The following is a 17,833-nucleotide window of genomic DNA, read 5'->3' on the forward strand; positions in this document are numbered from 1 at the left end:
AAATAAACGTTCTTATTGCATAAGCCTATTGCACTTTGTCTCTGAACTCTTTTTCATGATAAAAACAAGAATTCTCTGACCTCCACCTCTGGTGGAAAGTGGCTTTGTCACTTTGCTATTTCATTCAGCTTTCTAGTCTTAAAACAATCCTTTTTTCTCTACCTGTTTTATTTCACACCAGTAGGGAGGTAGAAATTCTCAACATAAATTCAATCCATCAAGTGCCCATGGCTCCCCCAAATTCTCGGGTGGTTGGGATATAATTCCCACATCATGCAGATTCAACTGTACACTGGACTCCAGGTGACCCTGGCTTTAGGAGCTGGCAAGGGAGTTGCTCCATGCTGAACAGGAGTTCAGGGAACTTCCTTTTTCTCTCTCTGCCCTTCCTTGTACTCTATTGCTTGTATGGCTGCTGACATTCGCTTCTGCTCTCACTTGAATGAATTTCTTCCTTGGGGGCACTTGTTCAACCTGACTGAGAATTCTTTCCTGATTGATCAGAATCAAGAGCCCTCCCTCCCCATCCAGGTTGAGGTTTTGCCTAGTGCCTGGGGAGAGACCTACCCAGATGCAGCCGCCAGCAACAGTGTGAATGAGGAGGACTGAATGACACATTGTTTTAAGAAAGGGTTCCAAGACAGCAAGTACAAAGACCATGAGTGAGGAGCAGGCATGGGTTGTTTTTGGAACAGGGAGGAGGGCAGTGTTGCTGGTGGAATGAGTAAACAAGCAGCAGAGGGGTATAAGAGAGGAGGTGACCTCACATAGAGCTAGCCGGCTATGGTAAGGGCCTGGGGAACTGTGCTGAGCCAGAGGCTGTAACTTACAGTGGCCAGAGTAGGCTTATTTTCACAGTGGGACGAATGAGCTGTGGTGGTGCTACTGGTGAGGGAAGGAGGGTCTGGTAGCCCAGACTAGGCTGGTGGTGGAGAAGGTGGTCAGATGTGGTTGGATTCTAGATCTGTTTAGGCAGGAAAGCCAATGGGATTTGCTAATGGGGTGAATGCAGTGTGCAGGAGAAAGAAAGGATTTGAGAATAATGGTAATGTGTTTTGACCTATCGAATGGAGCTATCTTTACTAAAAGTAGAAAGTCTAGGGTGGGGATCAGAGTAGGGATGCAGGGTGGTAGAGCAAATTATGACGAAGAGAATCAAGATTTATGGTTTGAACATCCACACAGAGTTGAATTTGTAAGTCTGGCATTCAGGAAAATGTTAGGGCTCCAGGTCTGCTTCCGGGGAGTCACCTGACGGTATTCACCCATGACCCTTGATGACGTCACACAAGCAATGAATAGACAGGGAAGAAGAGGTCAAGGACTGAGGTGGCCCAGTGTGGAACGGCCATGATGATGAGAAGGGTCTGGCAGTGAGACTGAGATGGAGTCACCAATGCAGGAAAAGAAATGAGAGAAAGGAAAGTCCTGGAAGCCACCTGAAGAGGCTATTTCAAGGATGAATTGCTAATGTGAGTAAGAAAGCATTGGGAATTGACCATTGAATTTGGATAATATTTAACACATACACTCAGCTTTAAAAACACTTTAATATCTATTTCCTTGTGTTGTTTAATTTTTTAATTTTAATTTTGAAAATTAAAGATGACTTTCATGAAATACTCTGTTGTATCTTTGTCATGTCTGAGAGCTCTTGATACTGAGAGTTCCCACCCTTGGTAAATTTGAAACCAGGTTGCTGTAACAATTTTTCAATAATCTATGTTTCACTTGTAAAGAAAATGACATAGGAAACAAAAACATTAATATTTTCAGCTTATATATTTATAACTATGTCGTGTTTTGTTTTGTTTTTGCTTTTTAGTTCTTTCCTCATTTTCATGTACTTCCTTACTCTCTACAGTTCAGAGCATTTAAAATTAACTTTTCCCATGATTACCCTGAAAACTTTCACAAAAACAGTTTCTCAACTTCTTTATGATATCTCAAGGCTAGTAGGACAACTCCTACTTTTTAGTTTCCCCAACCCCTTTCTAATTGCTTCACTTCATTTCCCTTATCCTTATAGCAATTTATTCCACTGATGAAGACTGTGATGCAATTCTCTAGTTACCTATAGGAACCTTCATACATCTCTCAGAAATGCATCTGACAAATTTCCCAGGGATGAGGAAACAAATTCCTAAAATAGAATTCCTTATGTCCCAAGACTTGAAGCAACTTTCTCTCTGAATGATTGGAAATTTTTCCCTTTTTTCCTTTAAAATCTTAAGCAATGAACATTTGAAAATGATTACAGATAATGTAAAATTATCTTTCATATCCATTTGCTCAATGCATGTGGACAAGGAAGTAGCCTAACATTGTAATTTGTAATTCAAGAAACATTCTACAAAACTCTTTTTGTAATATATGTGCTGAGACCTGAATCCACATCACTGGGCTCCTTCCACTATCTCTTATACCATTCCATATGTAAATCCTCCCTGAGATTAAGACTGAGAAGTCTTAATTTGTAAGACTGGTTATAAAGGTTTATGAGGATGGTTATATCAGTTAATGAGAAATGGAGGTAGAAAACTGGAAATCACATTGATCTTCATCTTGTGTGTGTACACATGAAATATATTAAAATCATATATGTATAAGGTGAACATGTATAATGGAAAGTGTGTCACATTCAAAGTCAGAAGTCTAGGATCAAATCCCTGACCTTAGGCAGGGAGCTCTCTAACCCAGTTTTCAGATCTATAGAATTTAAATTAATGAATCATAATAAAAATTTAAATCATAAAATAGCAACAAAAATTCCTACTTTCACTTCTACACAAGGTTGTGAAAACTAAACTAGATAATACAATTATAAGGGCTTTGTAACCTGTAAAGTGCTTTACAAATGTGAGGTAATACTATATATAGCCTACATGTGTGTATATGTGTGTGTACTTACAAATGTGTGTATGTGCACACGCATGTTGAATATCTGGGGTCTTGGATTCATTAATATGGCCCTTTAATCTCTTCAGGAACGACAATTCTATTTTAACTGCTAAAACTCCTGCTGTGCTTTGTCTCTCTGTTCATTAGCACCTCCAGAAGGCAGTTGACAAAGGAATTAAAATTTAAATCCAGCAGTATTGCTTTCTCTTAGTATAACTGGTTGATAATTTATTGGGAAGATGGAAAAACATGGTTAAATTCAGTTTAATTTATCAATGGGTTTAACTGAACTGTGAATGCTATTTCCTCAATTACAAAGAAAATATATGAGGAAATAATAACAGCCCACAACTTAAATTCCTTTTTGTTAGGCTGGAGGAAGGAAAAACAAGGACATGCAAACAGAACAGAGAAATACCATAAAAGGAGAACAGACCAGACCCCAAGGTCCGTGCCTTATATGGAAAGGGGACAGCTCTTCCTGAATTCCATCCTTCTGATGTGCCAACTAAGACCCGGATGTCAGCCTCCTCCCTCTTGGAAGGAAAAAAAGTTTCTAGTTGTCTATTATGTCACCTTTAGCCAATCATACCTCTCCACGCCCCCTAGGATAGCTTGCCCACTCCTCCCCCTCCTAACCCCTTATAAGCACCCACCTCCCTGACCGGGCGCAACTTCCCCAGCCTCCATTTACATAGACTGGTGAACCTTGCCCGGGAATTGTGCTCAAATAAACTGCCTGGGCCTTTGTTGCCTCTCATCACCTGCTTATTTTGGCTAGAATTTATCTTATGCTTTTCTTCTTCTTAGATGGATTACCAAAACCTTCTCACAGTTAAAATGTCACTTATAAGAACAGGCCTTACCATACTAGGGAAACCATAGCAGTTCCCCTACCTGAATCTTTTCTCCACACTATAAACTAGAAAGCCTGCTACATGTGACATAATGTAAAGAAGAAAAGGCATCACACTTAATCAAAAACATTTCCAAAATCTTAATCTCTTAAATTACATACTTTTTATCATTAGTAAATTATTTCTGTACTTCTTTGAAGAAGAGGCTGAGTGCATCGAAGATACTTACTTGCCAGTTAGAAGCTCATACACTAGAATTCCCAGGGACCAAAAATCCACACTGAAGTCATGTCCTTTGTTGAGAATGACTTCAGGAGCTACATACTCTGGAGTTCCACAGAATGTCCATGTTTTCTGTCCTGATCCTATTTTCTTAGCAAATCCAAAATCAACCTGGAAAAGAATGTCAAAGAAATTTTCAGAGACCATAAAACTCATGTTCTTCTCTAAGTCTCCCTCTTATTTCACCAATCTCCTCTCTCCACCTTCACACCCACCTTCCACACACACACCCCTGACCCTTTCATTAATTGTTTTGCAGGGCCAGGTACAAATATAGTTACATGGGAGAAGGTTTCATGCACACACCTCTATACCCACGACCCTTACAGGACAAGAGGAAAGGTTTTAGCAAGGAGAGACCTTAACAACAAATGTGAAGCTCAGGGCAAGCAGACACATACTTTTCAAATCAGTTGTGGTGTTCACTGGCAAGAGGACAGAACGGGAGAGTAATGAACCTTTGTGCACTTCATGATCCATCATAAAAAGAAAAATAATAGCAGAATTGAGAGTTTGGGAAAATGGCTACTGTTGAGAAGAAGAGGGGCTATTGTTGAGAAGAGGGGCTTAAAATTCTGAACAGTGTTTAAAAACCAGTGAGTACAATGTCTGCACTCTCCAAAAGAAAAGGCCAGGATCATTCCATCTCTACTTCGGCTGGACTCTGTACATTTTCAGTCCCTCTCAGGGAGGCAGCTGGTGGATAGCACCTCATTAATTTATTTATTCTGAAAAAATACAGCCAGCACCCATGATAGGCCAGGCTCTGTGGGAGGCTTACAGTCACAGAGTTCACGAGGAGAAGCTAGAGTGTTGGGAATACTTACATGTGTGATTAATTACTTCATGTGATACATGGTATGGTAGACTATGCAAAGCATAAACTCAGAGGACCAAAGAAAATATATTTCTGGAACACTGGGGAGAAGATGGGTGGGGAAGATGTCATTAGGAGGTGACATCTGAGCTTGGCCTGACTGAGGATCAAGAGCTCTCCCAAGGTAAGGAATCAGTACTACCCACATCTGTCTCCCTAGAATGGGTCCCTCCACTGTTCTGAGGCTCTATGCAATGAACTCCGTGCACAGAATAGAAATAGGACAGAAGGCTGGAGCAACAGAAGACCCACTCATTGAATGGAGGCAGTGTATGTGACTGAAATCCTGCTCTATTAAACAAACAGTTGGTTTCCTTCCACAGGGGTTACTTAGCACATACTTTTCATCTCCAATACATACAGATATTATTTTACTAAAACCACCCTCTACCTCCCTCAAGTAAACAGACACATGAATTATGCCTGGGCTTCAATATGCACATTTTAATAGCTTCCTTATGCAACACCTCTATCTCAGTAATATGGAATAACCTTAGCTAAAAACTAAATAAATAAGGTTAACATATCAAAATAGGTCCTCACAAAAAAAACAACTATGTCAGTGAGTTATAAAATTCAGCCCTCATATATTTATTCAAACACTGATATTTAAAATCTTTGTTTTACCTTAAATAAATCTTTTAGAAATTTACCTTTTTTTGCTAATTCTTTTTAGTACTTATCACACAACAACAAGGATTTTCTTATTAGAAAAAGGGAATTAAACAACCTAATTTGAAGTGAGCTTTTATTGTTTTATCCATACAGAATGACTCACAAAGATTCTATCTAAGAGATGGCTGGGGATATTATGAAATTAAATTTGTAACCAGCTGAGATCATATCTACTTATTCCTCAGAGAAAGAACCAATATGAGAATTCTAGCTAATTTTGTGAAGACTGAAATTTAAGAGACAAGAAAGTAATGCTTATAATTGTATCGGTATGCATACATACATGGAAACATTATATTTTATTATATTTTGTTGTTTTAAAACAGCCTTCCAACTCATTCTTTTTCATTGCATTGAAGTTTTCCTTTTAAGGTCAACTGGAAGTTCGGCAGATATGTAGGAGTTTTTCTAGCTCTGTAAGTGGTAAATGTTAATTTGAATAGCTAGTTGTGGTTTTATAATATTTGTATATTGCCCAAAGAGATGGTAATAGTTATATTATGATTTCAAGATTTATAAAACTTACTGCCTCATCTCTTTCTATCTTATCAACATTAGTCTAATCCATTAGTCAGAGGAAATTGACACTCAGACCTATGCAAAGTCATGTGCCTTGTATAAAAGGCCCCGGATCTTCTGATGCCACATTCTGTGTATTTTCTATAAAAATCCACATTATGAACACCATGTCATGTGCCACTATGTACAACACCATAGAGCCACAGTCTTTTACTAACCCTATCTCTTCCAGGCAATAGAAATGTAACGTCCTTCCTTTATTTATTCAATGACTACTTGTTGAACACCAGTAGGTACCAAGCAGCAGGATAGAGACAAAGCCCCAGTCCTCTTGAACCTTAAATTCAAGAGTAAGGTGAACAAGCATTAAAATGTAATACAGTACAAAATAATGCCAGATATGAAGAAATATACAGCAGAGTTAGGTGCACAGATCAACATGAACTGCAGTTTAAGTAGGGTGATCAGGAGAAGTCTCTCTGAGGAGACAGCATTTAAGCATATTTAAGCAAAATCTGAGTGAAATAAGAAAGCAAGCTCTGTAAAAACCTGAGCAAGAATGATTCTGACAGAGGAAGAGCTAGAGTGGAGTTCCCTAGCCCTGGGGAACATGCGTGGTAGATTTAAGGACCAGCAGTGGTCAGTGTGGCTGGGCCATAGTGTGTGGGAGGAAGAGGGGCAGGAAGTGAGGGCAGATTATGTAGTGGTCTCGTAAACCACCAAAAGTTCAGATTTTTCTTTTCTAAGAGGCCATTGGATGATAAAGAGAAGGGGTATGCATGAGCTGGCTAATGTTTTAAAGGGCTCATTTTAGAAGACAAGAAAACAGACTACTCCCCCACCCTTTGTAAATTCTGCTAGCAAAACTGAGCTTTCAAGAAGAATCTCTGGAGAAGCTGCACAGGTTTTCCATGGCCTCTGTCAAGTTCCCATTATTAAAGATGGCTTACTCTATGCTGAAAGTTTAAAAACATTGTCTTCAAAAATTTTAATGAACCAGAAGGTTTAAAGATGCTTTTAAGTCTGCCGCGATGATTGCAACGTTTGGAAAGAGAGGAAATTAGCATTGTGGTTGCTGGAGCGGGTGTCCAGTAAGCATTAGCCTCTTCCCAGAAGTATCTCCCTGGGTGAGTAAATTTGTCAGATATGGGTTCCCTTGGTCACATAAAAAACACATACAAAATGACCAGTCTAATTAAGCCAAATGACTCATGGAGACATAACATTCCAAAAAAATATATTTCTGTGGCATTTTTAGGGCACTTATCTTGCTCAAGTCTAGACAAGGGTAAAATGGAATCTGTTTATACTGTTTGCATTAACCCAGTGATGACTTTACATCCTTGTAATACTAACATCCATCCACTAACCAGGCCAACAGTGGATGGCTTCCACTGGATGGAAGTAAGAGTGAGAGGCTAAGGGATAGGATGAATGAGTCTTTTAGATCAACAACCCATTATTTATGGGGGTGTGGTGACTCACCTAAGGTACTTAGAGTGTTTAGAAGAAAGTAGGAAATTTTCAGGGGAGTTTTGTGTACACGAAAACAAACTGAAAAAATTGCTAGAGGCTCATCTCACATGCCACCACCTCTTTGAAGCCTTCCTTGAATTTACAAAACCCATTCCTTTCTCCTGTGAAAGTTCTTTAACTCTTTATATTCCATAATTACATCCCTTATGGCAGCATTGTGTAGTTGTGTGAGAATAAATCTGGCTCTCTGAGGAAAGGTGTTAAAAACATTATTTGTATCCCCTACAGTATTTGTAACCCAGCAGATATTCAATACATGTTTGATAAAAATCTCTGAATGAAGAGATAACCATTAACATTACTTTCAGTGAGATATATATGTATATGAATATGCATATGTATAATCTTCACAACAATGTTGTGAGCTAGAGACTATTATCACAATGTTATAGATGAGATAATTAAAATCTAGGAAGGTCATGGATAATTGAGGTGAGATTTGAACCAGATTCCAAAAGGAACCCTTTCCAATGAGGTCAACTGGAGAAGGAGGAGGAGATTTTTAGGGGAAAAGAAGGAACATATGTTAAGCACATTGGTGGGAAAAGTTAATTGTCAGTAAGTATGGCTAATAATGATCTGTCAAAAAGAATGTAGTTGAAGTTGATGATTACTTTTATCATTCAAGTTAGGAAATACTTGATACATGTAAACTAATGAGACATATATTCAAATTACAAAGCATGAGAATAAAAATAAAACCCAGCACCCATTTAATAATTATAAGAGAACCAATGTGGAAGCCTTATGAGCTCCTCCCTAGTGTCCTCCTGCCCACTGCCCAGAGGCCATCATTTACTCTGACTTTTGTGTTTATTATTTTCTTGCATTCATTTCTAATTTTATCACTTATCTAATATCCTTAAATAACATATAGTTCTCATTTTTTAAATGTTTAATAAATCATATCTATTCTTGGGCAAATTGCCTTTTACTTTCACTTAAAATCATGTATGTGAATTTCATCCATATTGTAGTACATTCATTTTCAATGCTGTACCATATATCATTGAATTAACATGCCATGAATTTTTTGTCCATTGTGCTGTTGATGGATATTTGTCTTATATCTAATTGCATGCTGTCACAAAAATGCTTCTATTAAAATCATTTTCTATTTAACCCAGTGGACATGAACGAAAAGGTAGAATTGCTAGGTCAAAGATGCGGTATCTTCAACTTTACTACATATTATCAAATGATTTTTCTTAGGGATTATACTCTATCACCATCCCCTTTATCAGTGGCAGTGTGTAAGAGTTCTTGTTATTTTACAGCCTCACCAAACTTTGGTGATATTAACTTTTATTTTTTGCCATCTGTAAGTATTAAATCATTATGGTTTCAATTTTCACACCATTAGTAATCAGTTTGAGTTATAACGTTATGATTAGTTCTGATATCTGAGAGTTTATTCTCACTCTGTTCCTCTTGTTTGCCTTCAGAAATGTCTTGGCTATTCTTGGCCCTTGATTAGTCTATATAAATATTAGAATTGGCTTGCCACACTTCATGAAAAGCTCTTCTGAATTCCACTGGAAGAGGATCTAATCTGTAGATCATTTTGGAGATTACTAGTGTCTTTAGGATGTTGAGTCTTCCTATTTTTAAACCTAGTACATCTTTCTGAGCTAGGGTAATGCTAGCTATTGCAACAAACATATCTAAGAAAATAGAACAGCTTAAGCTCTACCCTAATTTACTTCTTCCTCATATAATGGGTTTTTCTGAGCAGCAGGGGGATATCCTCTGAGCAGTGTTTCAGAAATGCAGGATCCTTCCATTTTATGGCTCTGCCAACTTCAGTCTGTTGTGTTCGTTGGCCACAAGCTGAAAGGACTGCATAGAGATCAGCTGTGCATCAGCCCAGATCTGATACGGTGCATAGTGTGTCGGCTCCCATCTCACCAGCTGGAATTGTGCCATATGGTCACAACTAAACACACTGAGGGCTGGAGTATGTTGTCTAGCTCTTTGCTCAGAAGAAAATTTGTGTAAGTTTCTTAGTAAAACTCTCATACCTTTTTGTTTGATTTATTTTTAGATACATTATAATTTAAATTATATATGTATCTATATAAATATTATATTTTCATGGTTTTTGTAAATGGCATTTGTATTCCTGTTTAGTAATTCAAAATAGACTGATTTCTTGTAGTATTAATCTTACATCCAGCAACCATACTAAACTCTACTTAATTTTAATAATTTGTTGTTACTTCTAGATTTCTGTAGAGTTAATCATATCAAATGGGAATACAGGCTTTGTTGTTTACTTTCCATTCTTTATTTTTATTTTATGTATTTCTTACTGCACTGAGTAGAACCTTCAGTAAAATATTGAGTATAAGCACTAGAAGTGTTTATAAGAGCACTGTTAAACTGACTTTAAGAGTATACCTCTAATGTTTCATCATGACGTACATACAGCATTTGCTCTAAATTCTTGTTAGGTATCTTTCACTGGGCTAATCAAATTTACTTATATTCCTACTTTGCTAGGAGATTTTATAACTGAATGTAGAAACATCAAAATTTTCTCTGTATCTATTGATGTGATTATGTTTTTCTTTTTTAATCTATAAAGATAGTGATTTGATTTAATAGAAGTTTTAATGTTAAACTGCTTGCAACTTGAGATACATCCAACTTTGTTATGATGCATTGTTGTAATTTATCATTATTGTAGCACTCAGTTTGCTAATATTTGCTTATGATTTTCACACTAAATTCATGAGTGACATTGGGACATTAATTTGCCTTGCTTAGGAGTGTCCTTGGAGAATCAAACTTAACTAGCCTGACGGAGTTAGATGGAAATTACCTTTTAGTGTTTTCTGAAAGAATTTGTAAAAGTTCAAGTATAAATCCTTGAAGTAAATTGTCTGGATCTGGTGTGCTATGGACTGAATATGTGTGTTCCTGTTCAATTCCTAAGCTGAAGCTCTAATCTACAAAATGATATCTGGAGGTGGGGCCTTTGGGAGGTAATTAGGTTGTGAAAATGATGCCCTTATGAATCAGATTAGTGTCCTTATGAAATAAGACACAAGAAAGATGATCTCTCCCTCTCCACGAAGTAAGGATACAGTGAGAAGACAGCTGTCTGCAAACCAGGAAGAGAGCTATTACCAGAACACACACATATTTATACATATACACCATATATATAAGTACATGCATGTCACATTATAGTACTAGAGCTGCCCGAGTACTTCCTAATCTATATAAATCTCTTCTTTAAGTATAATTATATTCACTCATAATTACATTTATCTGTACCTCTTCTCTTTTTCTATTGATCAGCATTTCCAGAGTTTGTTAATTTTATTAGCACTTTCAAAACATCAACCTTCGGCTCCATATCCCTCTTATTTTATATTTTATAAATTCATGTTCTTAATTTTACTTTTTCTTCTCTTAGGTTTTGTTTCCCCCCTTTTCTTCCTTCTTAAGGTGGATGCTTAGCTCACTAATTTTTAGCCTTTCTTATTTCCTAGTGAAATATTAAAAGCTTTAAATATTACACTTGCTATCATATTAGTTGCAACCCACATGTATTGGGATTCTCTGCTGTGCAACTCTGTCTTATGACCTTCATTAAATTAAATTTTTCACTGATCTTTGAGTTATTTTGAAATGTCCTTAAAATTCCAATAAGATATGATATTTATCAGTGGTTTCTCTGTTTTTAAAGTTTTGTTATTGTTTTCTACATTAAATGCTCTGATATCAGTGAACAAAACCTTTATGTTCCTATTTTGGGAGTGGTGAAGAAGCTGCTTCATTGACCTTTCATTCATTCTTACATGCTATGCAATATGCTAAGTCCAATAGTAAACACTGTAGCATAATTGCTGCTGTCATGAGCTATCAGCTTAGAGGGGCAGATAGATCCTAGAGGTGCAGACAACAGTATGGACACTTAACATGTTTCACATAGTGTTTTTCTTATACAATACTCAATATAAGTAAGATTAAGTTGCTCTGTTGCCAAATGAGATGTATTACTCACAGAAGTTAACAGCACAATCATATAGAACAGCAGCTGAGGTTTATGGGATTATGACCAAGTTTCCTCCTGAGCAGCCTCAAGAAGGCTAGCTACTATATAAATTTTGCTTGGGTTGAGAAAAAGGTGGATTTTTCTTCAAAATCTTTAAGTACTGTCCTACATCTTAGTACTGTCCTTGATTCATTCATGATATTCAGAGAAGGGCTCTCAACCATTATTGCCTTCATCAGTTTTTCCTGGCCACAAACACAGAAAGATTTAGGAAACTATTGGATGGATAGATGAGAGTGATGTGAGAGTCTTTATGGTCCTTCAGTAATATTTGCTAATCCTTTATCTTCCTCCAGTGTGTTTCTTGATGGAGACAGCTTGGATGAGGTGGGATCCAATTGGGAATAAATCAGGCTGGCCTATCTCAATCATTATTTGAGGAAGAATAGAATTAAATCTTCATCCCTCACTACAAATGCATCCTCTATTGTCATCACAATAGGACGTAGCTCCACAGCCTCTAGAGAAACACTTTTAAAACCCAGACCTTCTCTTAAGTATTTTTTCTAGGCTTTCTCTGGTTATTCTTTGCTGGACAAAAACCACCTTTGCTTACTTGCTGTCCTTACGTCTGATCCCTCACAGATACGGTCAAGAAATGATGAAGGAAGGGTGAAAATGCCACTTACCAAATTTGCAGAGTAAGGCCAAGCTCACCCTTCCAAGGAAGTATCATTTTCAAAGACTCTGTGTCTGAGGCCAGATTCCCTGGTGACCCTCACCCAGACATCCTGCTCCTGCTGTCCCCAGGCAGCCCCTACTACCTCCACCCCCACCGCAGTCCCCTCAGGAACCCTCAACAGAAGCTGATCTATGAAGCTGCCAGCTGCCAACCTAATTCCTTTTTTGATATTGCCTGAAACTTGCTTAATGGCCCAGTATGTGATCAAATTTTGTTAATGTGTATTCTCCAACTATTGGGAACAAAATTCTATAAGCCCATGAGATCAAACTTATTAACTGTATCGTATACATCTTGTAAAGCTTTAGTGATTTTTGGTCTATCACTAAATGTTCTATCAATTTCTCAGAGAAGTGTATTAAAATTTCCTACATTTGTTCATGTCTCCTTATTAGTTCTGTCAAATTTTGCTTCATAATTTTGAAGCATTTAGTAGGCAGATAAAAAATCAGGGTTTTTATATCATCTTAGTAAAATGAACCTTTCACTGTCAAATGGCAATCCTCTTTGTCACCGGTAATAGTTCTTCCCTGATACCAACATAATGAAACGTGCATTTAAATTTGTGGACTATTTCCCAGACAGGTCTTTTTCTATCCTTTTAATTTCAACCTTTTTTGCACCCTCATATTTTAGGATGTTTGTCTCTGGAAAACATCATACAGCTGATTTTTATTTTTTAAATCTGTTTGACAATCTTTGTTTTTTAACTGGAGAGTTGCCTATTCACATATGTTGTATTTCCTTCTACTCTAAATGTGTACTTTCTCTGATTGTCTTCGAGGTTTCCTGTGTCTCCTTTGCTGTCTTCTTTTATAATGACTGACATTTTTCTCCTACTTTAATTCTAATTACACTTACTTTCAGATTACATGGTGCTGCTGTTTAGCTGTTTTGCACTTTTTCATTTTTAATACTGTAGAGTAGAATGAAAATTATTACTTTACACAATAATTTTAAAATATTTAACAACATGTTTTACCATTTTTCTATGGTCACTCCTCCCTGTTGTACCTCAGACCCTTAGTCAGGGAGCATTTTTCATCTCTCATAAGCACATTCTTTGCATGTAGGTGGTAAACACCCTTCATCTTTGTTTAAAAATGTCTTTATTTCACCTTTCTTGAAAGACAGTTCCCCTGGATTTATAATTCAAGCTTGACAGTTATTTTCTCTCAGTACATTTAAGATATAATTTCACTGCATTCTGGCTTTTCTTGTTGCTATTGAGACATCACCTCAAAGCCTAATTTTTATTCCTTTCTATGTAAACTGTCTTTTCTTTTAGTTTCTGTTCTTTTGCTACTACAGTGGCCAAAATCCAAGATAGGCCCAATGATCCACTTTTGATATTCAGAGCTGTCCCATCCCACAATAAATCAGGTCTAGCCCTGTGTGGCCAACAGAATGCAATTGGAAATGCTGGTATGTGACATTAAAAAGCATTGTAAGTTTTCCATGGTCTATTAGATGACTCAGTCTTAGTCAAGCTAGTCATGAGAGGATATTCAACCTATAAAGAGGCCTGTGTGAAAATGAATTAAGGCCCCCAAATGCCAGCCAGCATCAATTTCCAGCCATATGACTGAGTCACCTTAGATCTGGATGCCCTAGTTCAAGCTCTACTTAAGCTTCCAGGTGACTACGGACCCAGCCAACATTTGACTGAAATTTCATGAGAGACTGTAAGTCAGAACCACCCAGCTGAACCACTCTGCAAATTCCTGACCTACAAAAAATCTTTGGGTTTTTTTTTGAGAGTCTGCTCCTTACTCATTTGTTATTCCTCCCTTGTTTATTTATTTATTTTTATTTTGGTATCACTACTCTACAATTACATGAGGAACATTATTTTTACTAGACTCCCCCCATCACCCAGTTCACCCCACATTATCCATTGCACCATTGCAGTCATTGTCCATCAGTGCAGTAAGATGTTGTAGAATCACTACTTGTCTTCTCTATATTGTACAGCCCTCCCCGTGCCCCCCCAACATAATACATGCTAATCATAATGCCCTCTTTCTTTTCAGCCCCCCTTATCCCTCCATTCTCACCCATCTTCCCCAGTCCTTTTCCCTTTCGTAACTGTTAGTCCATTCCTGGGTTCTGTGAGTCTTCTGGTGTTTTGTTCCTTCAGTTTTTACCTTTGTTCTTATACTCCACAGATGAGTGAAATCATTTAATAATTGCCTTTCTCCACATGGCCTTATTTCACTGAGCATAGTACCCTCCAGCTCCATCCATGTTATTGCAAATGGTAGGATTTGTTTTCTTCTTATAGCTGAAAAATATTCCATTGTGTATATGTACCACATCTTCTTTATCCATTCATCTACTGATGGACACTTAGGTTGCTTCCATTTCTTGGCTATTGTGAATAGTGCTGTGATAAACATAGGGGTGCATTTGTCTTTTTCAAACTGGGCTCCTGCATTCTTAAGGTAAATTCCAAGGAGTGGAATTCCTGGGTCAAATGGTATTTCTATTTTATTTTGAGTTTTTTGAGGAACCTTCATAATGCTTTCCACAATGGTTGAACTAGTTTACATTCCCACCAGCAGTGTAGGAGGGTTCCCCTTTCTCCACATCCTTGCCAACATTTGTTGTTGTCTGTCTTTTGGATGGTAGCGATCCTTACTGGTGTGAGGTGATATCTCATTGTGGTTTTAATTTACATTTCTCTGATGACTAGTGATGTGGAGCATCTTTTCATGTGTCTGTTGGCCATTTGAATTTCTTCTTTGGAGAACTGTCTGTTTAGCTCCTCTGACCATTTTTTAATTGGATTGTTTGATTTTGTTTGTTGAAGTGCATAAGCTCTTTATATATTTTGGATATCAACCCTTTATCGGATCTGTCATTTATGAATATATTCTCCCATACTGTAGGATGCCTTTTTGTTCTATTGGTGGTGTCCTTTGCTGTACAGAAGCATTTCAGTTTGATGTAGTCCCACTTGTTCATTTTTGATATTGTTTCCCTTGCCCAGGGAGATATGATCATGAAGAAGTCACTCATGTTTATGTCCAAGAGATTTTTGCCTATGTGTTTTTCTAAGAGTTTTATGGTTTCATGACTTACATTCAGGTCTTTGATCCATTTCAATTTACTTTTGTGTATGGGGTTAGACAATGATCCAGTTTCATTCTCTTACATGTAGCTGTCCAGTTTTGCCAACACCAGCTGCTGAAGAGGCTGTCATTTTCCCATTGTATGTCCATGGCTCCTTTATCATATATTAATTGACCATATATGGTTGGGTTAATAATCTGGACTCTCTATTCTGTTCCACTGGTCTGCGGATCTGTTCTTGTGCTAGTACCAAATTGTCTTGATTACTGTAGCTTTGTAGTAGAGCGTAAAGTTGGGGAGCAAGATCCCCCCTGCTTTATTCTTCCCTCTCAGGATTGCTTTGGCTATTTGGGATCTTTTGTGGTTCCATATGAATTTTAAAACTATTTGTTCCAGTTCATTGAAGAATGCTGTTGGTAATTTGATAGTGATTGCATTGAATCTGTAGATTGCTTTAGGCAGGATGGCCATTTTGACAATATTAATTCTTCCTATCCATGAGCATGGGATGTGTTTCCGTTTATTGGTATCTTCTTTAATTTATCTCATGAGTGTCTTGTATTTTTCAGAGTATAGGTCTTTCACTTCTTTGGTTAGGTTTATTCTTAGGTATTTTATTCTTTCTGATGCAATTGTGAATGGAATTGTTTTCCTGATTTCTCTCTCTGCTAGTTCATTGTTAGTGTATAGGAATGCCACAGATTTCTGTGTATTAATTTTTTGTATCCTGCAACTTTGCTGAATTCAGATATTAGTTAGTAGTTTTGGAGTGGAGTCATTAGGGTTTTTTATGTACAATATCATGTCATCTGCAAATAGTGACAATTTAAATTCTTCTTTACCAATCTGGATGCCTTGTATTTCTTTGTTTTGTCTGATTGCTGTGGCTAGGACCTCCAGTTCTATGTTAAATAACAGTGGGGAGAGTGGGCATCCCTGTCTTGTTCCCTATCTTAGAGGAAAAGCTTTCAGCTTCTCACTGTTAAGTATGAGGTTGGCTGTGGGTTTATCATATATGGCCTTTATGATGTTGAGATTGTTGTACTCTATACCCATCTTGTTGAGAGTTTCATCATGAATGGATGTTGAATTCTGTTGAATGCTTTTTCAGCATTTATGGAGATGATCATGTGGTTTTTGTCCTTCTTTTTGTTTATGTGGTGGATGATGTTGATGGATTTTTGAATGTTGTACCATCCTTGCATCCCTGAGATGAGTTCCACTTGGTCATGGTGTATGATCCTTTTGATGTATTTTTTAATTCGGTTTGCTAATATTTTGTTGAGTATTTTTGCATCTATGTTTATCAGGGATATTGGTCTGTAATTTTCTTTTTTGTTGGGGTCTTTGCCTGGTTTTAGTATTAGAGTGGTGGTGGCTTCATAGAATGAGTTTGGAAGTATTCCCTCCTCTTCTATTTTTTGGAAAACTTTAAGGAGAATAGGTATTATGTCTTCTCTATATGTCTGATAAAATTCAGTGGTGAATCCACCTGGTCGGGGGTTTTGCTCTTGGGTAGTTTTTGATTAACAATTCAGTTTCATTGCTGGTATTTGGTCTGTTTAGATTTTCTGTTTCTTTCTGGGTCAGTCTTGGAAGGTTGTATTTTTCTAGGTAGTTGCCTATTTCTTCTAGGTTTTCCAGTTTGTTAGCATATAGATTCTCATAGTATTCGCTAATAATTCTTTGTATTTCTGTGGGGTCCATCGTGATTTTTCCGTTCTCATTTTTCGTTCTGTTTATGGGTGTAGATTCTCTTTTTCTCTTAATAAGTCTGGGTAAGGGCTTTCTATTTCATTTATTTTCTCAAAGAACCAGCTCTTGGTTTCATTGATTTTTTTCTATTCTTTTATTCTTCAAAATTTAATTTATTTCTTCTCTGATTTTTATTATGTCCCTCCATCTGTGGACTTTGGGCCTCATTTGGTCCTCTTTTTCCAATCTCAATAATTGTGACTTTAGACTATTCATTTGGGATTGTTCTTTCTTCTTTAAATAGGCCTGGATTGCTATATACTTTTCTCTTAGAACTGACTTCACTGCATCCTACAGAAATTGGGGCTTTTTGCTGTTGTTGTTATTTGTCTCCATATATTGCTTGATCTCTGTTTTAATTTGGTCATTGATCCATTGATTACTTAGGAGCATTTTGTTAAGCTTCCATGTGTTTGTGAGCCTTTTTGTTTTCTTTGTGCAATTTAATTCTAGTTTTATACCTTTGTGGTCTGAAAAGTTGGTTGGTAGAATTTCAATCTTCTTGAATTTACTGAGGCTCTTTTTGTGGCCTAGTATGTGGTCTATTCTGGAAAATGTTCCATGTGCACTTGAGAAGAATGCGTATGCTGCTGCTTTTGGGTGTAGAG

At 37.2% G+C, this 17,833-nt stretch overlaps 1 protein-coding gene across 2 annotated transcripts in view; it reads right to left on the reverse strand.

The window, feature by feature from the left end:
- Window positions 1-17,833, reverse strand: part of PRKG2 (protein kinase cGMP-dependent 2) — a 100,007-nt gene that overhangs the window by 13,960 nt on the left and 68,214 nt on the right. For both annotated transcript variants that reach the window (XM_036906427.2, XM_036906429.2), the window contains one exon: window positions 3,988-4,151. In XM_036906427.2, the coding sequence (XP_036762322.2) occupies window positions 3,988-4,151 (164 nt within the window). The remainder of the gene's footprint in view (window positions 1-3,987; window positions 4,152-17,833) is intronic.

The sequence above is a fragment of the Manis pentadactyla genome, chromosome 5, assembly GCF_030020395.1.
Source record: "Manis pentadactyla isolate mManPen7 chromosome 5, mManPen7.hap1, whole genome shotgun sequence".
NCBI classification, from domain to species: Eukaryota; Metazoa; Chordata; class Mammalia; order Pholidota; family Manidae; genus Manis; species Manis pentadactyla.